General features: G+C 39.1%; 2 protein-coding genes across 2 annotated transcripts; one reads left to right on the top strand and one right to left on the bottom strand.

Annotated features, from left to right (window-relative positions):
- The first annotated feature begins 217 nt into the window (after positions 1–217).
- On the top strand, positions 218–8,349 carry RP9 (RP9 pre-mRNA splicing factor). Its single transcript, XM_009086223.4, has 6 exons — positions 218–480; positions 2,095–2,125; positions 2,892–3,021; positions 3,336–3,427; positions 4,857–4,918; positions 6,016–8,349. The coding sequence occupies exons 1-6, from the start codon at positions 278–280 to the stop codon at positions 6,233–6,235; spliced, it is 738 nt and encodes a 245-aa protein (XP_009084471.2). The 5' UTR covers positions 218–277; the 3' UTR covers positions 6,236–8,349.
- Positions 8,350–8,486: 137 nt separating this feature from the next.
- Positions 8,487–19,701, bottom strand: LOC103813179 (uncharacterized). The gene is made up of 3 exons (XM_050971008.1): positions 18,802–19,701; positions 16,311–18,232; positions 8,487–13,830 (listed from the first exon to the last, which is right to left on the bottom strand). The coding sequence occupies exons 1-3, from the start codon at positions 18,947–18,949 to the stop codon at positions 13,513–13,515; spliced, it is 2,388 nt and encodes a 795-aa protein (XP_050826965.1). The 5' UTR covers positions 18,950–19,701; the 3' UTR covers positions 8,487–13,512.
- Positions 19,702–20,632: the final 931 nt, after the last annotated feature.

Here is a 20,632-nt window from a genome sequence, read left to right as displayed (position 1 = left end):
TTTTGTTTTTAATATGGTGTTTGGAACACTCCGCACGTTACTCCTAACCCGCGGCAAGCAGCCGCGCGGGGCTGAGGCTGCGGCGGGGAGAACCCCAGGCCGGGCCGGCTCCGTGAGGGGCGGGTGCCGGGGGCGGGGCCGGCTCCCTGAGGGGCGGGGTGCCGGGGGCTGCCGGCGCCGGAGGAAGTCGGCGCTCGGCCGGAAACCGGGATGCGGAGGGCGGGGAGGGGGCGTCGCCGGGGCCCCGCCGTCCGCCGCGGCTCTGGCCGCCGCGCCCATGGCCCAGCGGGCGCCCCGAGGGCAGGGGCAGGACGAGGAGGAGGGAGCGGAGGAGGAGGCGGTGGCGAGGGGCAGCCAGGCGCGGGCCAGGAGCCATGCGGAGCCCGCGGCGAGCGGCGGCAGGACCCAGGACCGGCATGAGAGGAAGCGGAAGAGGCAGGAGGCGCAGCAGCTCCAGAAGATCCAGCACTTGGAGTCTTTGTAAGGAGCGGAGGAGGGGAGACTGCCTGCGGCTCCCGCTCCGGCTCTGCCCTAAGCACACCCCGCCGGCATTTGGGACTCGTTTCCAGTGCAGGGTTTGGGGGTTTTTTTTGGGCGGTTGTGATTATTCTTCCCCTGTCCCCTTAAGGGGGAGCCGGCAGAAGGGGTTCGGGGCCACTTGCAGAGTTGCTTTGCGATTTATGAAGGGATTTTGGGGCACAGAAGGGGCTCTCCCGGGTTCCTCTAAGTCTGACAGATGCAGCATAGGAGAGCAGAGGTTCCACTAGAATGTACTAAAAAAAAAAAAAAAAAACCAGAAAGAAAAATAAATTGGGATAAAAAGGTGCTGTAAAAGGTTTATGTTATTTCACTGAAAAGGAACTATTGTTTTAATGGAATAAAAAGGTTAGAAGATATACAATAACATGATTTTGGTTCTTTTCTTTTCCACCTGCAAGTGAAAATCAGTTTGGACTAAAAAGCACTCCAAAGTTATTGTTATAAAGAAGGGATGAACATACTTTAACCACCCTGCTGTTCTGATTGTATTAGTATGACTGTGCCTAGCAATCCTATAGATTAGCTGTGTGTGCACAGCTAAGCCAATGAAATGTTGCCTATGCCATCAAACTTACGGCTTTAAATGATGTACAGCCAGTACAAACATTTTGTGTCTAGCTGTTTTAATATGTGGATAATGTCTGGAGAGTCCTTTTGAAAAGAGTCTTCCATAAAGCAGAAGATTTCAGTAGTCTGGGCTTGCACAGTGCTGTTCTTCTTGTTTCATTGAAAAATAACCCCAAAAAAATCTCAGTTCTCTTATAAGATCACGCTACAGTTTCACTAAGGCAGCAGATTACAGAAAATAGTATATCTTTTTAAATACAGATGGGATTTGAGAGGGAAAATACCCAATACAAATTCAGTTATATAGATGTGCATATTTCTAAGTAATATGTATTCTTTACCTCCAGGACTATTTTGTATTGTCTTGGCATTTAACTCCTTAGCACATGCATTTTCTCGGTTGCTTTGTGCTCTATGTAGTACCTGTTTGCTACTTGGATTTTAGCAAATGTTTTATCTACTGTTAACCCCAAAGAAATGCTGCAGAAAATATGGTACTTTGGTCAGTTGGGCTCTGTCTTAAGGTTTAATGCACAGAAGATGATGAAATTATTATGTATTAGGTTTGGCTGGCAAAGCTAGATGTAAGGAGCTGTCTGACTTGACAATTTCAGCTGGCTATTCAGCAGTACTGAGGTAAAGAAGTTTGGAGACCTTGGGGAAGGATGCAACAGAAAAAGACAAGTATGCAAGTATGGTAACTGAAGCTAGATCAAATGTACCACATAGCCCCAGGAAGCAGTTGTGCTCCGACAAAAATATGAATCTGAAGGATGTTGCAAGAGACATGTTTACTAATATGATAAATGCTGTCTCTCAGCTTGCTGTATCCATGCTCTGCTGTATTCTTAGTTATCAGTTATAGGGTAAAATTTTAGGAAAAATATGAGCTGAAGGCTTCAACTCAATACCACTAAAAAAGTGTATTTTTTTAATTTATTTGTCTGTGCTAAGCTGCAGAGTAACAATATCTCTGTTGCTTTTCAGCTATGAGAAACCTCCCCCTGGGCTAATTAAGGTTGGTAAAAAGCAGTCATTTTCTGGTATTATGAGGGATTGTCAAAAAACGTGTTCTGTAGGTGTTTAAATGTCTGTGATGCCTATACAAATTACAGAGAGAAGTAATGGCTTCCCAGGAAAAACTCAGAGAATGATTACAAGCTGACCACTTTGTCTTGGTGATCCAGAGTGAAATGCCCAGGATCAGATAGAAGAAGACCAGGACTTTCATAATCTCTTAGCATACTTCATGCAGTATTTAATAGTGTGGATAGAGGGGAGCTATTTATGGAAAGCAGATTTTTGGTTTGAATGACATCTTTTCAGGATTTTTCTCTATTTCTTAGGCCAATATAATTCTTTCATCGTGATCATTTCTTTTGCCAAATTTATATACCTAAGCCATAAAGTAATGTTTTTAACCTAAAAAGTAACTGCTCCATGTTGTAAAGGCTTCCTCGTAATTGTTATGTCTTTCTAGCAGGAAGAGGATAACAAAGTCTCTACTTTGTGTCAAGTTTTCATTTCTGTTATTTATTCAAATAAATGGATGGGAAGGATTGAAATTCCTGTGCAGCAAAGTTCTGGCTGCAAAATTCAAGGGTGAGAAAAAAAGAAAGCATCAAGTATTTTAAATCTTTTGTGTGTTACAAGGAAAAAAGATAATGGGGGGAATATGTTTCCTATAAAGTGAAGGTCTGTACACTTGAAGTATTAATTCTTGCAAAGTTAAAAAAAAAGGAAGTTATTTTATTGTCCTTATCATTCTGCCTTTTTTTTTGTAGGAGAATGAAACAAAACCAGAAGACTGCATACCTGATGTACCAGGCAATGAAAGCGCACGAGAATTCCTGGCACATGCCCCAACAAAAGGGCTTTGGATGCCTTTAGGAAAAGAAGTCAAAGTTATGCAGTGTAAGGCTGAAAATACTCCAGATGTCATTAGACCATCATATATCATCCATTTATGCTGGGGGCAGGCAGAATGTCTGGTGGACAGATGATGAAGTCCAGGTAGATTCACATCATATTGATAGAAAAGCAAACAGTATCTTGAAGGCTGTAATAGCCTGGTATTTTATGGACATTACATTTATCAACATAGTGGTTGTATTTCTGTGTTTCTTCCAACAGATTGAAAACATTTTGCAGAAATGTGGTTTTGGCTTTTTTATGCTTCTTCTGATCTGTCTCAGAGGTGCAATTCACTGCTGCTTTTTGTTTTAAAGGTTGGAGATGTAAACGTTATGGACACAGAACAGGAGATAAGGAATGCCCATTCTTTATTAAAGGCAATCAGAAGTTGGAACAATTTAGAGTAGTGAGTACCAATATTGTAGTATTGCTGCCTGTATTTTTTAGTCCTGATAATGCATAATCTTGCAACTGAAGATAAGCCTGTTAGATGATGCCTCATTAAGGACTTTTTCTCTGTCTCTAGTATAATATAGATGCCGAAAATCTCCTAATAAAAAAAAAGCTACAGGTGTGGTTGTATGTTTGACTACTTTGCAGAAAATCTACTCTTCAAGAGGAAAATTAATAATTTTTATATATAAATTGGAAATCTTCAAGAGCCTGTTTCAACTATTATTTTTTTTTGTGATTAAAATGTCAACATAACAAAAAATGTGTAGTCAAGCTTGAGCTGCCCACATTACAGCTACTTCAAGCCTTCTGCTCTCACTGTGAACAACCACATCATGAATGCTGTTGTCTAGGTCTGTTATCCAGTCATTGTCTACAAGTCTGATCTCTTGCTGCATGAAGCTACATCTCAGTTTTGCAGATTCTTCCTGTGTGGTCTCTTTACCTATTTCTGTTGCTTTGCATCATTGACCTATATTTCAAGCTGTCATCACTTCACGTCTTATGTCCTCATTTCTGTCCTTGAAAAATGTAATCTTGGCTTGTCTGTCCAAGTTCTGGATTTGTACTGTTTGTATGCAAATGCAAAGAGCCCTTTCCCATGACCAGACTGCCTCTAGTCTTCATTTTCCTTCAGGCGTCTTTGTTGCCTCAAACTCTTGTTGTATGTCCAAGACCCTTCATGGTGCATTCCCAACATCTTTCATTTGCCCCTGAAATTTCAGTTCCCACCTCTGGTCAGCATTGGCCATCTCTCCTCTCCGTTGGACTTGTTTGCTTAATCTTCCAACAGAAATGACCGCCCCACCTTTTTTCTGCATTCTTGCATGGCATGAACCCCCCTTAAATGTCTGCAAAGTTTATTTCCTGTCTTCCTTCACAGCTATCTTTTGCTGCAATGCCCATTTAATTTGATTTTAGAACCAGTAATGGTAGTGCATAGCATGATAGAACAACTCCAATTTCGTTATCCATATATTGTATTCCTTACTCCTGTATTCCTGTTTGTTTATATCCAGATTTTTTAAAATGTACTCTTAAGGTACCGATCATTATTTTGAACTTGAGTATTTTATCTAAGTCAAGCTGTTCCCACAGATTATGTATGGGATTCTCATAGTTAGCTGTGGCTGGAGAGGTAGGGAGATGCATACCTAAGGAGGGTCCCCTTCTTTGGAGATGTAGCTAGAAAGGTTTTCTAAACCTTTAAAACAAATACACCAGTTCAGGTGAACAGTGCTAAGTCTGACAGTGAATTAAGAGCTTGCTAAGCATATTCCATCTTTTGATAAAAGCCTCTAGCATTTGGTTGCTTTGGTTTATTATTTTAGGAAGTAAAACCATTGGTGATAACATTGCATTTCCTGTTTTCCATTTTAAAGGCACATGAAGATCCAATGTATGATATAATAAGGGAAAATAAGCGTCATGAAAAAGAAAAGAGGTGAGTGTGTCTGTAGTAAACAGCATTTTCAATTTTATTTTTATTTTGGTAATGTGTCTCTGATGTATAGATGACCTTTTTATAGAAGCTTATTTTTAGTTCAGAGCATTTTTTTAATGGCAGTTTCTTTATGTTGATAGACTAATGCGTTTCTGCTTTCTAAATAATCACTCCTTAGTACTACCAATCACTTCAATTCTTTTGCTTTTGTATTCTCCCCAAAACAAAGTTTAAAGAGCAGTTGTATGCATTTATGCTATAATGTTCAGGTACTTAGGTGTGGTTTTGGTTTAGGCCTGAAAAAACAGTTTGATTTCTTTTTTTTTCCTTCACTGACTTCACTGAGATGTTTTCTAAAATGTGGTTTGTCTGAATGTTTTCTGTAGATATGAAGCAGGGGTTTAGAAAGCTAGTTCTAGGCACCTTATATTGCTACTTTTGTGAGGTCATTACTTAGTATATAAAGTGGCAGCTTTTGCTGCTTTCTTGCTTGAACCGCTTCAGTGGGATAACTGAACAAACTATAGGTAGCCCATAGGGCAGCACTCTTAGAGAGGAGTCCTTGAAGAGGATACAGAAGACAACAATAAAATAAGCAAATACTTTGTTCCTATTCGCCAGTAATCCTTGAAAGTTCAAAGAAGAGTGCCTTTCAAAAATATTTCTGCATCCAGAGTAGAGCCTGCTCTGTCAGCTTCACTGACATCCTCTCTGTATCAGCAGGACAATGAATGTCATAATATCCTAATCCCAATATGCCTCTGTAGGGATAAGCATAGAACTATTTATCACCAGGTGGGCTGGTGTTAGCTGTTGCTTTATTATTTTGCACACATAAATGAGCTAATAAGCTAGTCTGCCTTTCCCATCCAGTGGGATGGAAAGTTCCTGAAAGCAGAACATATGCTTGTCTCAACGGAGTTGCTTTTATCAGTCCATGATATTATCTGTAATGAGAGTGTAATTAAGAGAAAGAGGAAGCATTCCCCTGCCCTGTGCATGCAGCTTAACCATTCCTCAAGCCAGGAAGGAAAGATGAAAGTTAGGGGGGGAAAGAGAAGCTAGAAAGGATTCTCATTCACTTATTTTAAACTCAGGATACAGCAACTGAAGCAGCTCCTGGAGGACTCTACCTCAGAATCTGATAGTAGTGATGACAGTGATGACGATGATGAAGATGGCAGCAGCTCCACTTCCTCAGAACATAAACACAAGAAGAAAAAGAGAAAAAAGGAAAAGAAAAAGAAAGAAAAGAAGAAGAAAAAAAAGAGGAAGCATAAATCATCCAAATCTAACGACAAGTCAGAGTCTGACTGACAGCAGTCACCTGCTGCATGCTCATTGACCTCTCTACTTGTGAGGAAAGATCCAAAGAATGAGGAGGAAAACACCAGAAAGGGCTTTATTAAACTTGAAACATACATGTGTATGCATACAGCATCCTACACTGGCATCCTCTTCTGCCCCTCTGCAGCCAGAAAGAAGAAAGCTGCATTGAACCATATCTTTGTGCTGTAAAACCCATGCTGAGACTCATCCAGCTTGGTCAGATGGGGCCTCTGCATTGCTACCTGAGACCAGCAGCAGAAAAAGGCGAACACCAAGGGATCACTGACAAACCTGTAGCATTAGCAGACTGTCTGTTGAAGTGTCTTTACTCCATGAAGTTATTTTATTATATACAAAGCCTCATTGTACCAGGACTGCAGTTTGCACCATGCAGAGCACCAAGGGTTCCCTTACAGTGCTTGTAATGAGCAGGTTGTACTGTATTTTCTTCTGTGCATACATGCTGAAGTTCTGTGTACTTATCCTAATATTGGCAGCTAGGGAAATAAAGAGTTCTGCTGCAGGGGAAAAAAGGTAATCAAGGGGATTTATTTTAAGACAAAATTGCAGCATCAGCAAGACTTGATTTTTTTTTTTTTTTGGTGTGTGTGTAACAAAATCTCAACATCACCATCATTAATACACAGTTCTGAAACACCTGAAGTGAAACATCTACAGTGTCTAAACCACAGAAGTGGGAGCCAAGTGAAATGATGTTAAATATTCAACTTAACTGTAAAGAGGTAGTAGGTTTAGTTATTTTAAAAGGGGGGTTCCACATAAGAAATTAAAAAGATTAATGTATGCATATTCTGCAGTATCAGTTGTTTTGACACAAGTTGAGGGAGGTTTCCTTTTTAAAAGGCTTGGGGGTAATAAATTCCCACTTTTTATGTTTACTAGATTTGATGAGGAAACAACAAATCATCAAATCATCCCACAAAAATATAAATGTGTAAGGCTCTCAAAATGGTTTTCAACTATATGCATGAAACCACAATAATAGTAAAGAATTTGTAAGCAGGAAGAAGAGAACATTTTGTGTACTTAGGAGACCTTACATACTGACCACACTTTTAAATAATCTTGCAGACTCAACCAGGAAGATGGAGATAGCTATAAACAGCAGTTTACAGTAACCAACTCTATTTGAAGCCTCAAGGTACATTAGTACAGAGCTGTGAATTGAGGAACTAGATGATGGATATTGATACTGTGCAAAAGGAAAGAGAAAACTGGATTTGCTTTGAAAGAACTTCTGTAGAATTTAGTCTCTGTGGGTATGCTAATACTGAAAAAAAAACCCACATGACAGCTCTAATACAGTAGAGTGAACATTAACAGTGAAATCAAGGAGTCATAGACTACAATGCAGCTAAGATGTTGTTTTATTTTCTTCAAAGCTTTGGAAGAGAGGACAAGGGAAAGTATAAATTAAAATGTTTTTTTCTCCCTCCTACATGTCTTAGAGTGGTTTAGTAAAAATAACCTCCCATTCCTTGCCAGTCATTCACAGTATGTTCTGAGAAAAAACAAGATAAGCAAGTCTTACATACAAGAAGTTTCTCTATCATATTCCCAGACCTTGAAGGTAGAGTTGTATTTTGTCTTGTATTTAGCAAATCTCCCTGTGATGGGATTTACTGGTGAGTCCTGGTAGTTCCCTCTATCAGCAGCATTATCAAATTCTAAGGGTCTTGTTCTTTCACCAGACAAAGATTTAACAGCTGAAATAGCATAGGGATATCTATAATGAAGTGATTCTCTTGGCCAGGTTGGACAGGGCTCTGGGCAACCTGGTCTAGTGGGAGGTGGCCCTGTGCATGGCCGGGGGTTGAAACTAGATGATCTTAACAGCTCCTTCCAACCCAAACCATTCTATGATTCTTGTAATGCCACACTTGGGGCTGAGATTAATGCATTTATAGATTATTGAGCAGATGCTGGAAGCCTCATATGGAACTGATGAATTCATAGAAAACTCTTACTCAGGCTTGTCTAGAGCACGGCTTATTTAAGATCTCTTCAGTTACTTCAGCTTTTGTCATTTAAGTGTTCTGAAGCTTAGTTTAATAAAAATAAATTCAGTTTTTCCTTTGCAATCCCCTTCCTTGTTAATGGAACTCTCTCTGTATCAGTCAGGGTTTATTATTTCAACAATTAAGAAAAATACATTAGGAGACCATTTCTAACTTGTATCAAACCTAATTTAAATGTTTGAGATGCCAAATAACTTTTCTATGCCTGACTAAAGGTCTGTTATATCAGTATCTTTGCAGTCAGGGTTTATAGAACACACCTCCACAGCAGAGCAGTGCAAACTCTGCTATTATTTCTGTTACTTCACTGAAATACTCTCTCACCCTCTACCTCTTCTGAGAGTACCTATGGTGCAGGTACTTAGAATCATGGGTTAGATTTTAGCGTTTAGTGGCCTTGGATATTTTCTTTTATATCCACTCACTGCTTATAAACTTTGCCATTTTCCTTAGCAATGAATTCATCATCATTATTTATTAATCTGTAGCAATTGGCTTTTGCACTGCTTCGTACTAGTTTAATTTCACACACCTTTAATCTTACACTAGAGGGTATGTGAGTAACTGATTCGTGTTTGTTCTCCCTGTATCATTTCCAGTTTTATAAGCCCCTGTCATATCGCATGTAGGTCTTTACTGCAACTCATAAAAGTAGCATTTCAAAATTTAATAGTTCCAATAGTCTAAGATTTACAGGAGCTCTTTTAACAGCCAGGGCTAGAGTGCTGAGAAGCATGATTCACGTCATCGTCTGGCATTTTAAGCAGTGCCAAAGCTGTCATTTAAGATAAGTCTTTTAAAAATATGTAGACTAGAGATAAATACCAACACCCCTTTAGATTAATGAAAAGCAGTTCGATGTTGAAGTAAACCCAGAAAGCAGGATAGAAAGTTATAGTCTTGAAAAACAGACTAGCCTTATTTTTTGAATCATAACCATTTAATGTTTTTGTTTGAAAAACATTTTCTTCTGGTCTTCTTTATAGACACGTATTTCCATTTGAATGTTCTGTTGAAGCTCAAGTGATAATAACATATAGTCCCATGAAACCAAATAAGTGTTAAATGCAGCTAAAACCACCCTCAAAAGCAATACAGCTTCCCTGGTCCTTTATTTTAATACTCTGCATCACTTTGGTAAGAAAGGTATTTCAGGTAAAATATTGATATTTTCCTTATTTCTTTGGCCATTCAATGAGGTGGGGTTTATAGTCTTTTCAAGTGAGACAGCCAGTGGCAGCAAGTCAGGGGAAGCTAAGTACTCCAAAAAAGAATGAATTTGTTTTTCCTTGGTATGCCTTCAGTTAGCATGCCATGAGTGTTATAGGCTTTTGGGGTTTGGTTTTCAGTTTTTTTTGGTTTTTTTTTTTTTTGCCATTGGCTCAGTTCTGCTTTTGTTTGATTTTATTAGAAAGACCTGTGGTTAATATTTTCCAGTATAAGGCAGAACACTAGACATTGTAAAAGGGGAAAAAAAATTTATGCCATCCAGGTGCTACCAAACTGCAAGCCAACAGAACCCAGAGCTCCACGTCAGTCATTACACCACACCCACTTCGCAACAGAGGTTTCAGTTAGCTACAAATAATGATTTAGAAATCCTGAACCACAGACAGTAAGTCTGTCCAAACAATGCTCTCAGTATGGCAATCCCAGAGGCCTCCAAGGTTTGTTGCTGGTGTGCCAAGCAGCAAATAGATTCTTCAGCTGCCTTTCAGGAGATGCTGCAGGAAGCATGTGAAAACTTCCAAGGCAATGCAGTACTGCGACAGTTACAGATTCACAGCACTGCCAGCTCTGCAGTGAGTCACTGGGCAGTCAGTCTGGCTGCAGCGGGAACAAAAGCTGACACGTATGTGCATCTGCAAAACTAAATAGCACTGAGACCTCGTTACCTGGCTGAATAAACAAGAACCTAGGCTCAAGCTCCCAGCCTTTTGCACACAGTTTGTACTTCACTGCCTTCGTGAAGCATGGCCTTTTGACTCACTGGAACATTAGTTTCAGCTGTGAGCCAGTTAAGATACAATCCACAAATTGTCCATGCTGCTGAATGGAAAAAAAGCCAAGGAGAAGATTTAATTTTAAGGTCACAGGATTATATGCAGTGCATATAATCTTATCAAAGAATTACTTCTTGAATACTGGAGCATTCATGCATACTGCTTTAAGTATTGGGCATAGCACAGGTATAGCACAAGCTATAACCAGTTTAAAATAGCATTTCAGACAGGAATAAAATAGCTTTTCAGACAAAGAGCTGCTACTCCCTCAAGTCCTCTCAGGAGTATCACCAGGCCCTAAAGTACTTCTTGCATCTGAGTAGAAATCACACTAAGTAGTGCAAGACCTGTAAAAGGATGACCAAGACTATCATTTGGAGTACCTGTCAAGTGTAAGATGGCATTCCCAAAAGTAAGAATGCCATCTGATTGTGAGGTCATGAATATTCCTTTATAAGAAAAGCAACAAAAGATACAGCTAAGGCTATCAGCAGAAATGGGTGTTAAAAAGCTCTATGCTTGAATTCCTCCTTTTATTCTCTGAAGTTCTGGTGCAGAGATTTTGTGCAGCACAGAAGCAAAATAAGAATTTTTCAGGCATTTATTTTCTTTCATTGCTTGAAGTAAAAAGGAATTGAAAACCTGTCATCACAATGACTTTGTCCCTCTACCAACATGTGGTAAAGGCTGTAGTTATAGCAGAGCTTTAACAATTAATCAGGTGGAGAGATAGGATCAGTTGGGTAGGGAAACATCAGTACTCCTCACTAAGAGGGAAAACAGCATAATTTCAGTTACAGGTCAAAGTAGTAATAGTAGGCACAAAACCTGAACAGTCCCAGGAAATGCTGCTTTTATCCATCTAGCTTACTCTGGGGCACAGACACAATAAGAACATGGGAGAGGAAGCAAAAGACAAGTTCTGTCTGTCCATTCACCCCGCCCTTTTTTAAGGAAAAACAGATGTTTGTTTTGTTGGGTTTTTTTGTTGTTGTTGTTTCCCCATTTTCTTCACTTTATCACTTTATTTGCAAATCATTCAAGACTGGCAATATCATATTTATTCTTCTCACACAGTAATAATAGCCTTCATAGACATGGGAAAAAATTACATATTTTTGAGCTATCCACCTCATCTAGATCAGTCTGTTACCATTATTCCTAAGACAGCTCAGCACAGACCTAATTTTATTGTCTTAATTCTGTAAAGAGACTTCCAGGGACAGTATCAGCTGTAAGTCATAGAAGTCATCAGTAAGAAGTCAGAAAACAGGGCGCACCACTAAAAACTTCTGTTTTACCTTTCAGATTCATATCTCCAGCTCAGGGTCTCCATAAAGGACTCAAAAATCTCAAGAGAAAACAGGAAGGAGAGGGAAGCATCACATCAACTCCATACTTTAGTTTTAGTCCTCAGTCATGAGAGTAAGATCTGAGGAACTGCCTTGAAAGTTTAAAACAGCACTTGACTTCATACAGCTTTAACTAAACTCCTTTACATTTTGACAAAAACAAATCCAGCTGATAGAAAAGGATCTTGTACTTATGTCCGGATCATATGACTATTAGATAATGTGGACAGTCTTCACAGACCTGCAGAGTTTAAGGACAGGGCAGCAATAACTGTCATGCTGTAATAGCAGTTGTGCACATACATGGCCATCTCAAGTTTTTTTGCTACTGTGTAAAGAGAGAACACAAGAAGTCTCAAAGTGCAATTCTATGAAATTTATTATTTAAATAGTGGATGTGCTAGTTTTAAAAGGTGACTTTGGTGTTAAATACTTCATTCCATTTTAAGTGTGTACTCAGTCTTCACAGTGTCACTTCTTGCCCTTTTAGAGTGAACAGCAACTTACAAAATATACAAGAGAATAACAATCAAATCTTGGATTTATACAAAAAAACTTTGGTATTCCTCCCCTCCCCCACTTCTGCCCCAATATTTGCAATTATCTTTTCTTAGAGAGAGACTTCCTTGTTCCATGCCCTAAAGGTAAAAAAGAAAAAAAAAAAAAAAAGAAAAAAGTTAAGGTATGTATATATTCCACCTCAAAATTATGTCAGTTTGCTTCTAAAAAAAGACTAAATATTAGTGATTGTCTTTTCCTATTGCAGGTACTGATGGTTGATATTAGAATTATGTACTCTACTTCCCAGCTAGTATAAAATGTGCATGAGTGGTTTTGGACTTCAGAACATCCCAGCATAACAGATAAGAGTTCCATATGAAGCTCATATCACATTCTCAGTGTGCTCTTATAACTACATTGTTGAATGTATCCAAGAAACATCAGTTATCTCTGGGGAAAATACAAGGAATGTTTTGGGATTACGCAAGTTCCCTGGATGTTTTTACTAAAAGCTGGTCAGCAATTAAAGGTTTAAAACCAATGCTCAAACAATCTGTCTTCAGGGCTGATGCAGATTTTCACTAGTAAGATACTTCTGTCTAAGTTTGTTTCCAAGCTTCCTTACGTTTCCAAGATGAAAGTCTAATCCTTTGTTTATTATGTGAAAGAGAGAGACTATCTTTTACTCATGTATTTCCTGGTGGAATATTTCAGTTCATTTTTCTATGCTAGCTTATTCTTTTCAAGAAAGAAAACTGATCTTTCAGATAGCTTCTTGTATCTACTGACCCTTTTCAATTTATAACCTTTTCAGACTCTCACAAATGCACAAAAGCATATTTACTGCTGACTCAAGTTCATTTTGATTTTTCCCTCCTCTGTTTTTCCCTGTCTTCCTCCAAAATAGCCAGAAGTTCCTAATTCTTAAAATCTCCAACTTTATGGAGATTGTATGTATTATCTCCAACTTTATGGATTATCTATATGCATTTGTGTTGTATCAAATTGCAAATCATTTGGGCTGAGGCAGATGAGCAACTTAAATAAAAGCATGTACTGCAATGTGACACAGGGCCCAGCACTTTAAAGAGACAGTACAGCAGTTTGAAGAGAAACTAGACTAAAACAGCAGGTTTTGGTGTGGGTTTCCTCCCCCATCCTTACATTAAACAAAGAAGGAACCTAACCTGGTCAAAGCTACGCTGCATTCATAGCAAGGTGATTAAGTGCTCAAAATTTAGCTTCCCCCCCACCTATTCTGCATATTTCACAAACTATCCAACATCCCTGCAGTTCAAACCAAGAAAGATCAGTCCCCAAGATAGAAAGAAATGCTTGTAACAGTCATTTTTGTAGCTTGTCACTGTATACTAACCTTTGTGCACACAGTGTTTAGGCAGCTCCCACATTTCTACTTCTTCCACCTCATGTCTCGTGTCTCTGTGTTTTGAAGGTGGCTTGCCCATTCTTTTCTTCTTTGCTTTAACCAAAGGTGGGCACACTGAATAACAAGATACAAATGGTGTTATTTCTTCAATGTATAGTCTCAAGGCGAATTTAACCATGACTTTCATCAGCTGGTCTGTGGTGTTCCTCCCTCCCTTTTTTGTACCTCTTTTAAGTAGCAGATAAAACTGACAATACACTTGCCAAGCAAATCTTATACATCTACAGCATTTAATCACTGTCTAACCATAATTCTGGATGCATTGTATTTTGGGTCCTAATTTGGATAGGTGTTAATGTAGTAAAAAAGGAACCTAGTACATTGGATAATTCTGCCTTAGTTCACTTTTCAAGTGTTCAAGACAAGCTGGTGCTCTCAAGTGACCCAATTCACCCACTGGCTTTAAAAAACTTCAGACCTGTAAAGTTATGCACTACAAGTAAACTGCTCAAGTAGTCAAATTTAGTGCATGATATTACTACTAAAGCCATATATCTTGTTTAGACAAACCTCCTTAATTGTAGGTCACTTTAATTTGAAAAGGCAAATACTAATATAGGCAACATTTTTAAAGAGAATGTAATTTTATTAGCACTTCTGAGGCAACCACTAGCACAAACAGTGTTCAGAAAACACCAGTTCCTGCTTCCTAACACTGAATGTGATGACTTCTTCCAACTACCTGGGAAAAAGAGGAAGAGTAAGCAAGGAGTAGACCAAACATCCTCAGTTTCCTGCACCATCTATGGATTCAAAGATGCAGAAGAGACATGCTGAAGGTTAAAGGTAATTGACAGTTATTTTAGAACTATTACCGTATAAGCATACATTATTGTAGTGGAACCAAGATCAACACTGCTAAAGTAAAATGTTTTCAACTCTTACAGAGCATGCTGGCATTAAAAAACAAAACCCTACAACACTGAAGTCTGCATATAGAAAACTTCTAATGCAAGTGGCAAATAATCCCAAGCCCCAATACGCTCAAGCATCAAAACCAGATCTGAACTCCAAGTAAGACAATTAACTGTAAAGAAGAAAAACCGAATCATTCTGCTTAATGAGCTAAGAAACTATCTAAGCTATTACTTTGTTAAAATAACTGATTTCTTCATCTTTTCCTTAACTAGATCACAATGATTTGCACTCATTCTTTAGCAGTGTCACAACTGTTGGTCCTTGCTAGTTTTTCTGAGCATTGACATATGAAGCTATCACATAGAACTCCCTACATGTTTTACTGATCAAAATTAGGAGCTACCACTGCACATGGTATCAAGAGTAGTATTATCTGTATAAAGAATTCATATTACAGTTTATGGCAGTAACAACTTCACACAAATAAAGGCTTTGCTTTGGCCACATCAAAGCATTTAATGCTTTGATTTTCTATAAAATTACCTTTAAAAATCCCCAGAAGTGTCTCTGATGCACCCTTATTACCCTGTTTCAGTTTGAGAAGGCTATAAATTTATCCAAGATACACCAACTTACAAGTATTTTATCAATAGCAAAGCAACAAGGATTAGTTTTGTTGTTTTCAAATCTTATGCAACTATCACATGCCTGCTGTTTTGTATTGTATCCTTCTGGATGTTCCTTAGGAACAAAAACACACAGAAAAAGCTGTACCTTGTTGTTTGCTCCTTGCTGAAGGTGAGAAACTACCATGTATTTGGCTGATAAATCTGGGTTTAGCACCACTTCTTATCCAGTACTCTTCAGGTGGTATCCCCATGTTCTCTCTTAACAGCCTTCCTAATTAAAATTAAAAAAAAAAAAAATCAGGTCAGTATTTAGTCTTGGTAATGCTAGTGTACTGTTTGATCCACAAGCCAGAATGCAAAGCCAGCTACTGGTTCTGATTGTAGGAATCTTTTGAAATAGAACCAGTTTTCTGGAGATTACACATAACCAAAATCACAGGACACATTAGGTGTACAGATTTTGAATGAAGAAAATAAAGTTTAAGAACACTAAGCCTGCTATTAGCAGTAAATCACCCTATTTTGATTCTTTTTTACAATGCAAGACTCTACTAAACAGCAGCCACCTGCTGAAGTGACCATATAACCAGTTGCAAACTGATAACTCTTCTTATTCTCAGTTTACATTAATCCAATTTCTAAGAGGATCTCCCTTGGAATAAATAAGATGTCCTTTCCCAGGTCAAATGTAATACTGTTTCACTCGAGTTTACTGAAAGTACAAAACTTTTTTTGCAAAGAGAGCAGCAGCTACAATTAAAAAAAATATTGTTTGACTCCTCAACCGCAGGAAAGTTACACAAGATATGCCCACCAGATCATAATGAAGTTAATTCTCTTTGATGCACCCAGCATTAGTCTGTGATAGGAGAGTCAGACTGTGTAAACTTAAATGCAGAGCTTCTAAGATATTAAGCAACAGTAAATACATAATCCAAATTACCTTAAGCTTTACAAAGTAATAAATTGCCACTAATGTCAGACAGTTAAATATATCAAATCTAAAACAAATGAGAGTTTCTGCATTATTCTCAGCTGACTGTAAAAATGCAGAGTCCTTATGCAATAGCTAAAAAGTTGCAGCAAACTTCCCTCTGCTTCAGAAAAAGTATTCTGCAGGACTTCTGGCTCTTGGCCAAATTTGAAGCTACAACATGCTCTAATCTTCCCACTAGTTTAAGCTACAATATGAAACTGCAATTAGGTGTTCTTTGTGTATGCTACTAATCAGCACTTTGTCCTTAGCAATTAGCTCACCTCTCAAGAATTTCCGCAGCATTCGCTGGTGTTCAAGTCCTTCTCTTCTTGTCATAGGCCTCTTTCTTCCATAATACCCATAGTCACTGTATACAACTTCATCTTGTCCTCTCTTCTTTGGCTTGTAAACTACACCAATGTTTTCAACAAGCCCACTCCTAGTTTTTATTTTCTCTTGAGCAGGCCAGCTAATTAACTGTGCTGGTACAGCATTTGTAGATGGTTTCCAAAGCACTCTCTGTCCGACTTGGTAGAAATTTCCTTTACTTGGCCTCAAGATGCCACATGGAGGGGCTTCTTGAAAGAAATACTCAATTTCATCCATGTCATCATCCTCATCCTCATCCTCCTCATACTCATCCTCTCCATCTTCATCTTCCTCTTCTCCCTTCACAGAATATTCTTCAGAGTCCTCAACTTCTGACAAACTCTTAGTTGCTTTTTTGTTGGGAGAATCGACTTCTTTCCTACTAGAGGACCTAGAAAGGGCTCCCAGTTTTCTACCTTTACCTGAAGTCTCTTTGATCTTTGTGTTTGAAGAGTTGACATCTTGGTCATTCAGGCTGTTCACCTGCTCCTTTTCTACCACTTCATCTACATTAGGGGATCCACCGCTTTTAATTTGCTCTAAGCCCTCTGTACTTTTCTGAAGAGTATACATGCTTTTCTGAAGCACATAGTCAGGCACAAAATAAGACACTGGGGCATTATCAGTTGATGAGCCTTCCTCTCCAGAGGACATGTCATCAGAAGATAGACTGATTACACTTCGACGCTTCCTTTGTGGCAAACAGGCATTGTAGTTTGTGTCCATACTGTCCAAACAAGCCAGCCAGCTGCTAGAGGGAGCAAACTTCTCAATCGATTTGTCACACCAAATACTTTTTTCTGTCTGACTTTCACTGGTTGCACTGTGGCTTAAATTCAGCTTTTTCTGCTGAAAGTCACTCATTACCTCCATATTAGATGGAAGTAGTCCTGCTTGTTGAATAAAGCCAGGCTCTTCTTGAGAAGTTTTTGATCCTGCAGACCTTTTAGTGCTAGATTTCTTAGCTATTACCACTGGTTGATCTACACCAACAGATCTTGCCAACTCTGTGATTTGCACTGCCATGGTTTCACCTGGGCGGGATTTTGCCGTCTTTTCTGCATCCAGCTTCACTTCATTATTTTGGACATCTTTCTCTTGCACAGCTTCAGCACCCTGTTTGGAGGTGACAACAGCTTTTCTCTCATCTAAGGAAACCCCTGGCAGCATATTCTCCCCTTCATGAGGGCCATATATCATGCCTTCACATGAGCTAACAGAAAATAAGTCATGTGGCACTATGTTCTCTGGAACTGGTTTACCACTTGCCACATCATACAGTGGGATTGTTTCTTTAAAGGACTTCCACAGCTGAATAGCTGGAGAGCCATTTCCATATTCTATCCTCACTTCTTCCTTCTCAAAGGCATAGCTTCCAGAAGGAAGATTTCTATACTGTGTAGAGCTGGCAGGGTTCTTATTACGAAACTCTCTGTCTACCACAATAGAAGAGCCAAATGAATTTTGTTTCTCTGAAGTGCTTTCAGTCTCTGTACCTATACCAGGAGAAACACAGGCTGTATTTCCTGCATCACAACCTTTCGTTTCTGCACGGATATCTTGATGCCTTTTTTGCTTGCTTTCAGGCTGTCTAGGATCGGTCTGTGTTTCTTTTGTCTCCGTTTTCTTCCCAGGGCTATTATAATGTCTAAATCTTGTTGCATGATAAAACATAGGGGAAGGTGGGGCAGCATTAAAATAAGGCCTTCTGTTAGTTCTTGCATGCACTGGCTGCTGTGGGACAAAAAATCTAGGGTACTCATGGAGCGCAACAGAATAAAATGGAAAATATGGATTTCCACTTCGGAAACCTGGTGCAAAAACAGAGAGAGTTCTTCATTAGGGAATAGCTTATCTCAACATCTACACTTTAACCAGAGCTTGATTTCACCCCTTGGAATATTCACCAAGTTGTTTTCTGTGCTTTCTTTGGGTATTTCACAGACTATTGATAGAGTATTGATTTTGAAAAAGACAGCTCCAGATAGAAGTTCACATAAGTATAGCACTTACAAGGTGTATTAAACAATATATTTCTTATTTTCTTAAGCTTGCTTTTATCAATACCTATCATGCATGCACATGTGGAATTCATATATACTACGCATATTAATTGCTAAGTATATTCTGGAGCTCTGTGTCTGCAGGATGGCCATTACTTAATATTTTGTTTAGCTTCCATTTTCCAGAAGCAGATCCTTTCCACCACACAAGGTACATATTTAAGGCAGAATTAGTGTAGTGCTACAGTTGGGAAAAATCTGATTTATTAAGTATTAGCTAAACACCCAAGAGGCTCATTAACACAGATACTGCAAGAGTGGAGGAAAGAAGTATGTAACTAAGTAAAGATCCCACAGAGAGCTGCTGTTTACCTTACCTGGAGCAGGTACGCAGTATGGACTGTATGCATAACTGAGGTACCATGGATTTGGATAAGGCTGTTGAGCTGATGACTGTGCATAAATAAAGGGTCCTGGGTGGTTTGTGGAATATGATCCACTTTCTGAAGTTGAGGCAGTATTCATTTTTCTTTAAGCATTGAAAGAGAGAAGTAATCATTATCGACCACTTTATAAAGTGTGTGACTTACTTATTTTTATGCTCTGTCAGAATTTAGCAAACATTCCTCTCCCTGCCTAAAGAAAACATCCTTCTGTAAGGACACTGCTGTCTTCCAAACAGAAGGTAACAAACTGACATGCTATCAAGGTCAAATATTTCAGTTGGGCTTTGCTAAGCAAGCTTTTGTACACAGCTCTCGATATCAGTCCTTCAAGACAACCTTGTAGCATGCTCTAAAGCTCCAGAGCTTCAGTAGTCTTAGATGCATACATCTCTTTAAGTAGTATCCCAGCCAATTAAATAAAAAGCCTGCAGTGAATTAGCCTTGAGCAAGAGGCCACACGCACACATAAAGGGGGAAAAAAAATTCACACAATCAGACATTTAATGCTTCATGAAGAAAACACTTCTTAATGCTAATGCACGTGTTGTTGCACATTACAATAAGAACTCAATTAATTCAGGATTTGTACTTTATACTATACTTAAGAAGGACAGCTAACTAACATAGTAAACCAAGTATTTCAGTGACACCCTGCTTCCTACGCTTAAACCAAATGATAGGTAGCAAAAAAAACCCCACCAAAATCCTTATGTGTAAGTTTGCATTCAGAGCCATGTAAAATTCACAAGACAGAGCTTCCTCCCACACTTAGATGTCTCCTCAGTTAACTAATACTTGCAAGCAATACAACACTATCACACATAGCTTATAAGCAAGACTATGAGAAACCAGAGAACACAGAAACTTAACTCTTTACAGGATTCAAGCACTGCAAAGTTACAAAAGAACCAAAATTATTTTGAGACCTGTTACAAACTAGCACACGGTTCAGCCTAGAGTTTCAGAATGCCTTAGGAATGCTAGAGTCCTCTTCAGCTTCCATCTAGGGTGGCCTGTGCAGCTCTTGAAAGCACCAAAAAGCCTACAGACTTCCTCAGGCCAAAGAATTACTTTGACCTTTGAGAAGGAGAGTGGTGCAGAGAAGGGAAAAAACCCCACCAAAACAAACCAAACCAAACCAAACTCCTTACAAGAACTCAGCTATTCCTCCCCGCCTTAGAGCCCCAAAACCTAAAGTCCAATGCTGCTGCTGCTGCTGCTGCTGCTGCTGCTGCTGCTGCTGCTGCTGCTGCTGCTGCTGCTGACATCCCAGTAAAAAACTTACCAGGTCCCCTTTATGGCAGGCAGCCGCTACTTGTCCACTCCTCCTCCCACCTGAGGCTCATTTAATAGTGATTCAGGGAACGTTTTTCCATCATTGTGTGGGAGGAAAATCAAAACAAAAGGATAGGAATAGTTGTAAAAGCCTTCAGCTGTTGTACAGAAAGCTGGCAGTTTCATCTTGCAAATGTTTAAGCTGCATCTCTAAGTAAATCTGGTATTACTGTTATAATGTTGGAAATTACTTTTTTTTTTTTTTTTTTGTGGGGGGAAGGGGAAACATTACCAATCTTTTGATGCAAACTGCAGTTAAAAACACTTCATTCAGAGAAAAAAAAATCAGAAGACACAAGGCCAAGTTTACATATATTTTCAGGATTTACTAGTTGTTCAGTACTGAGTAAAGGGAGCAATGCTTTTCCGTCCTAACATGGCTGAGGGGGCTGACAAATGTAGTGTTATTTCCATATGAACAGAAGAA

The sequence above is a fragment of the Serinus canaria genome, chromosome 2 (genome assembly GCF_022539315.1).
Source record: "Serinus canaria isolate serCan28SL12 chromosome 2, serCan2020, whole genome shotgun sequence".
NCBI lineage: Eukaryota > Metazoa > Chordata > Aves > Passeriformes > Fringillidae > Serinus > Serinus canaria.
The sequence above is the reverse complement of the archived record's forward strand: the minus strand, read 5'-3'. Positions and strand labels throughout refer to the sequence as shown.